Genomic DNA, 4,108 nt, shown 5'->3' with positions numbered 1-4,108 from the left:
CGCTCATTTGAATATGCGCTGCCACGGACTCTTGTACTGTACCTTGTCCTTTAAAATTTATTGAATGTTCGAAATATTTTGAAATTTTCAATAGCATTGTAGCATTTGTTGTAGGTCATTGTGGTCGTGGCTGAGTATGAAGTGTTTTTTCTTCCAATCACGTGAATGCGGCTCTTCAATTCGAAAAAGCTTGAATATAAATACTGACAATACTCTTTCAGGGTAATTTTATTGCCAATACAAATTTCAAGATTTTTCACTAGTAGCACTGGGGACATTTTTGTCGTTCACTGTATAGATAAGTTGGGGATCACTTCACCGGTACCTCAGGCTGGGCATGTTGAAATCCCACTGCAATGCCATCAAGCCCGTGCTGACGGAGGCAAACAAGTACATTAGCTTGAAGTTCACCATGAGCTTCGTTCGACCAGACATGCAGTTTAGCTCTCTGAACTACTTCCACATTGATGAGAAATGGTTCTACCTCACAAAGAAACTCGTACGTATGACCTTGTAACTGGGAAGAGTGAGCCCGAGCGCATATGTAAAAATTAGCGCTTTCTCACTCAAGTCATGAATTTCACGGCGGTTGCCCGGTCGCGGCACATAGATGTCACTGCATCATGGTGGGATGGCAAGATTGGCACTTGGCCGTTCGTGGAGACAGTCCTGACCCAACGAACAAGCTCGAATCGGGGGGACCCCTGTGACGATGACTATGGTGGTAACAAAGTATGTGTATCAATCGTTTCTGGTTGACAAGGTCTTACCTGCAGTTGTTCAGACGTGGCCATCAACGGACAAATCCATATTGACCTAACACAACAATGCGAAGGCTCGCATTGCGGCGTCGGACACAATGCTGTATTGGAGTTAGCCGAGTACAGGTCTCGTGGCTGGTCGTTCGAGCTTGCCCCACAGACACCGAACTCCCCCGACCCCAACATCCACGACCTTGGCCTCTTTGCGGCGCTGCAATTGCTACAATATCAGAAGTATGCACGGTCGATAGACAAGTAGGTGCTGTACGTACTGTACATTCGACGTGTACCCTTACGATCGCCTTGACCGCACCTTTTTGACCCTGCAATGCTGCTTCGTTGAGATCCTCAAGACTGGAGGCGACAACACTTTCAAATTTCCACACATGTAAAGAACAAGATGGCAAGACACGGAAGCTCAACTCGAAACGTCGAATGCTCGCGGGAGGTGTATGATTCTGGTCGCGCTGTGCTCACCGCTGTGACGCCATGGAGCGTCAATCAGCAATCGTGGTCGGCAATACAGGCTGTCCTCCCTGCTTAAAGAGTCTCAGTGAGTGATCCTGATGACGTAGACGACATCATCATATGTGTTTCGTTGACATTGAACCACTTTATATAGATGAATAGATTGACGTTCGTAAATATTGTGTTGGTAGTCCGCTGTCTTGTTGTCGTCAGTGGGAGGGTTGTCGGGGTAAGCCCCCCTCCTGAATCGAATGGCGCTGGTGGATTTGAAGAACTCGGAGATCCAAGGATTTGGCTGCAAGTGAGACAATGTCTGTGATGTTACACCTTTACAATATTATACACAAAATGTTATGTCATGCAGTATCTGTATTTTAATTTAAGGAGGCATATGGCACAATTCTGAGTCGCACCATTATTATGGGACAGAGAGAGTATGTGATAGATAAATTTCATAACAAGTAATGGATATCAATTTACAACGGGTATTTTCGACGATATCCGGAAGATTATATTCATCATCATCGCTGGTTTTGACATCCTCTGGTGGCTCATTCGCCAATTTGTCGGCAGCATCTAAGTTAAGCAGGAAACGGTTGAGCTCGGACACTTTCTCCTTCGCCTGGTTGATGCATCTATAGGTCAAATCGCTTGAGACCGCGGACAGAGCTAGCTCAAGGCGTTGAGGGACATCCTGCAGGGTCGTCTCCGTCGTGGAAGTGGCCAACAGCGCCCTTCACGTACGCCCAAACATATTCCATCGGCTGGAGGTCGGAATGATACCGAGTGATGATGTATTGGGAAACACAGATTGCAACGCCCACCTTGTCTTCGATGTCAAACGTGAAATTCTGGATTCTGGTTGGACAGAGATTTTCGAAGTTCGATGAGTATTTTAACCTATTACAGTACCTTTGACAAAGTTTAATCACTTCAAAAGGATATTAAATCACAAATCGCGTTTGAAACTCGCGGGGCGAACATATAAATTCCACCAATGATGCTGTGGTAAGTCAATGATGAAGTATGATTGGATTAATATTCGACTTATCTCACAGACTTCTTCGGTGGGCGTTGCATTCTATCTTTCCCAGTACTCAACTTCATTATTTATGACCTCATGCACGAGCCAGGGCGACGACCCCAGGTACGACATTCTTCTTTACGAACGATTTCACCTTCGACCAAATTACGGATTTGAACTCATGAGCTGACGCGTCGATTCCATAGTTGACACAGGCTGCGAGCAGGTCGCCAGCCCTTTTTCCATATTCCGTTCCGTGTGCTTGACGGCATTCCTTTGTGTTAGGAAGCGTAATATCACGATGACGGCGTTGGTGCAGCCGAGACGGCACAAGTCATCGAGCAACCGGCTAAACCATTGGACGAAGTACGTATGGTTAAAAATGCCATGATAGCGTTTTGCCTGACGGGTTTCTCCTCGAAACCCGTCATTAGTTGCGCTGGGTTGGACCATCGTCAAGTATCGCGATGATGAAATACATTCGTTGTCCTATGCCTGGGTTTGGGCGCTTGATCCCTGTCGCCTTCGGGATAGTACAACTATCTTTGTGTCATGTGTAGTCGTGATGAACACATGATTCGTCAAGTTAGACGACAGGGCGCAGTGGCGATAATTTAATCGTTTCCGACATGTATTCGACATATTTACCTTTCGCAAATACAACTGTGTTAGTCCATACCAGATTTGTGTCCACAATTTCGACAAATACTCTTGGACGTAAACATATTTTGTTGTCATTTTCGTCTCGGTTTCATCAAAACAAACAATTTCACGTTGAACCAGTAACATTATCACGTATTTTGCAACTACGCGACTAGGGGTCTATCGACGCTCGCGATTCAACTCCACAACAAATCGAAGCACTCGTTGGGTCTTTGGGACACGAGATGTGTGAGAAGATCGGTTAGATTACTTTTTTACTACTGCTGACTTGGAATCCCGGTACTGTTGCCACATCTGTCAAGTATCTTCGCAATGTACTCTGAGACTGATTCCAGTCTCTCATGCCTTAATAATGCATGCAGTTGCAAGATGTCGAGTCGTTCCTCCTCGGTTAGTGCCTGCGGCCTGTTGCCTTTCATGGTAGCGACAATACCATCGTAAAGATCGCCGTGAATGCTGGTATCTCGAGGCATTTGAAAACTGGGCGACACCATTCGAATTGCTGTACTTTATCTGGATTGGAAAGTTGTCGAGAGGTTCCTTGGCGACACCTTTCCAAACCAAACCTGCCTTGTACCATGTTTTACAAAAGATTGAATTTTGCACGTCAATATTGGTTTTCAGTGCTGCGCTTCGCAGCACTGAAAACAGCGAATAGCATTTAACTTCTTTATTGACATGACATATCATTATGCATGACACGGTGAAGTGCAGATACGCTAATACCGTGACATACTTACATGCTGATGCGCCGATAGGTGATGCGTTGATACAGTGATGCACTGATAGGCATATTGGCTGATATGCCAATACGAAGACGCAATAATGATACATCGATAAGTTTATTGGCTAATGCGCTGACGAAGATAGAATAAATTTCCTACACACGCAATACCCAAACCTACACACGATGAAATAGTGGATTTATGCATAATTGGTTATCTTGACGATAGTAGTGTCTGGGTTCGCCAGCGGATTTGAGAATGGAAATGCAACCCGATTTCATGCTACGAATAATGGTTTTAAGGCACTGTGACTTTGGGTCAAAGGAGCGGCTGTGAAACAAATGGCATGTTTCAATCGTCTGTTGAGTTGCATTGCTGCTCTCCATTGGCATAAATCTTTTGGCAGATATCCTCAAATACTTTCAATGGGATTTAAATATGGGGATTGGGCAGTCCAGCCCAAACAC

The 4,108-nt window shown here is 45.2% G+C and overlaps 1 protein-coding gene across 1 annotated transcript; it reads left to right on the top strand.

The window, feature by feature from the left end:
* Positions 1-337: 337 nt before the first annotated feature.
* Positions 338-1,020, top strand: H310_08833 (hypothetical protein; the record flags this gene model as incomplete). The annotated part of the gene is made up of 3 exons (XM_008874741.1): positions 338-499; positions 556-724; positions 785-1,020. The coding sequence occupies 3 exons, from the start codon at positions 338-340 to the stop codon at positions 1,018-1,020; spliced, it is 567 nt and encodes a 188-aa protein (XP_008872963.1).
* Positions 1,021-4,108: the final 3,088 nt, after the last annotated feature.

Source organism: Aphanomyces invadans (genome assembly GCF_000520115.1).
Source record: "Aphanomyces invadans strain NJM9701 unplaced genomic scaffold supercont1.18, whole genome shotgun sequence".
In the NCBI taxonomy this organism is placed as follows: domain Eukaryota; phylum Oomycota; class Saprolegniomycetes; order Saprolegniales; family Verrucalvaceae; genus Aphanomyces; species Aphanomyces invadans.
The sequence above is the reverse complement of the archived record's forward strand: the minus strand, read 5'-3'. Positions and strand labels throughout refer to the sequence as shown.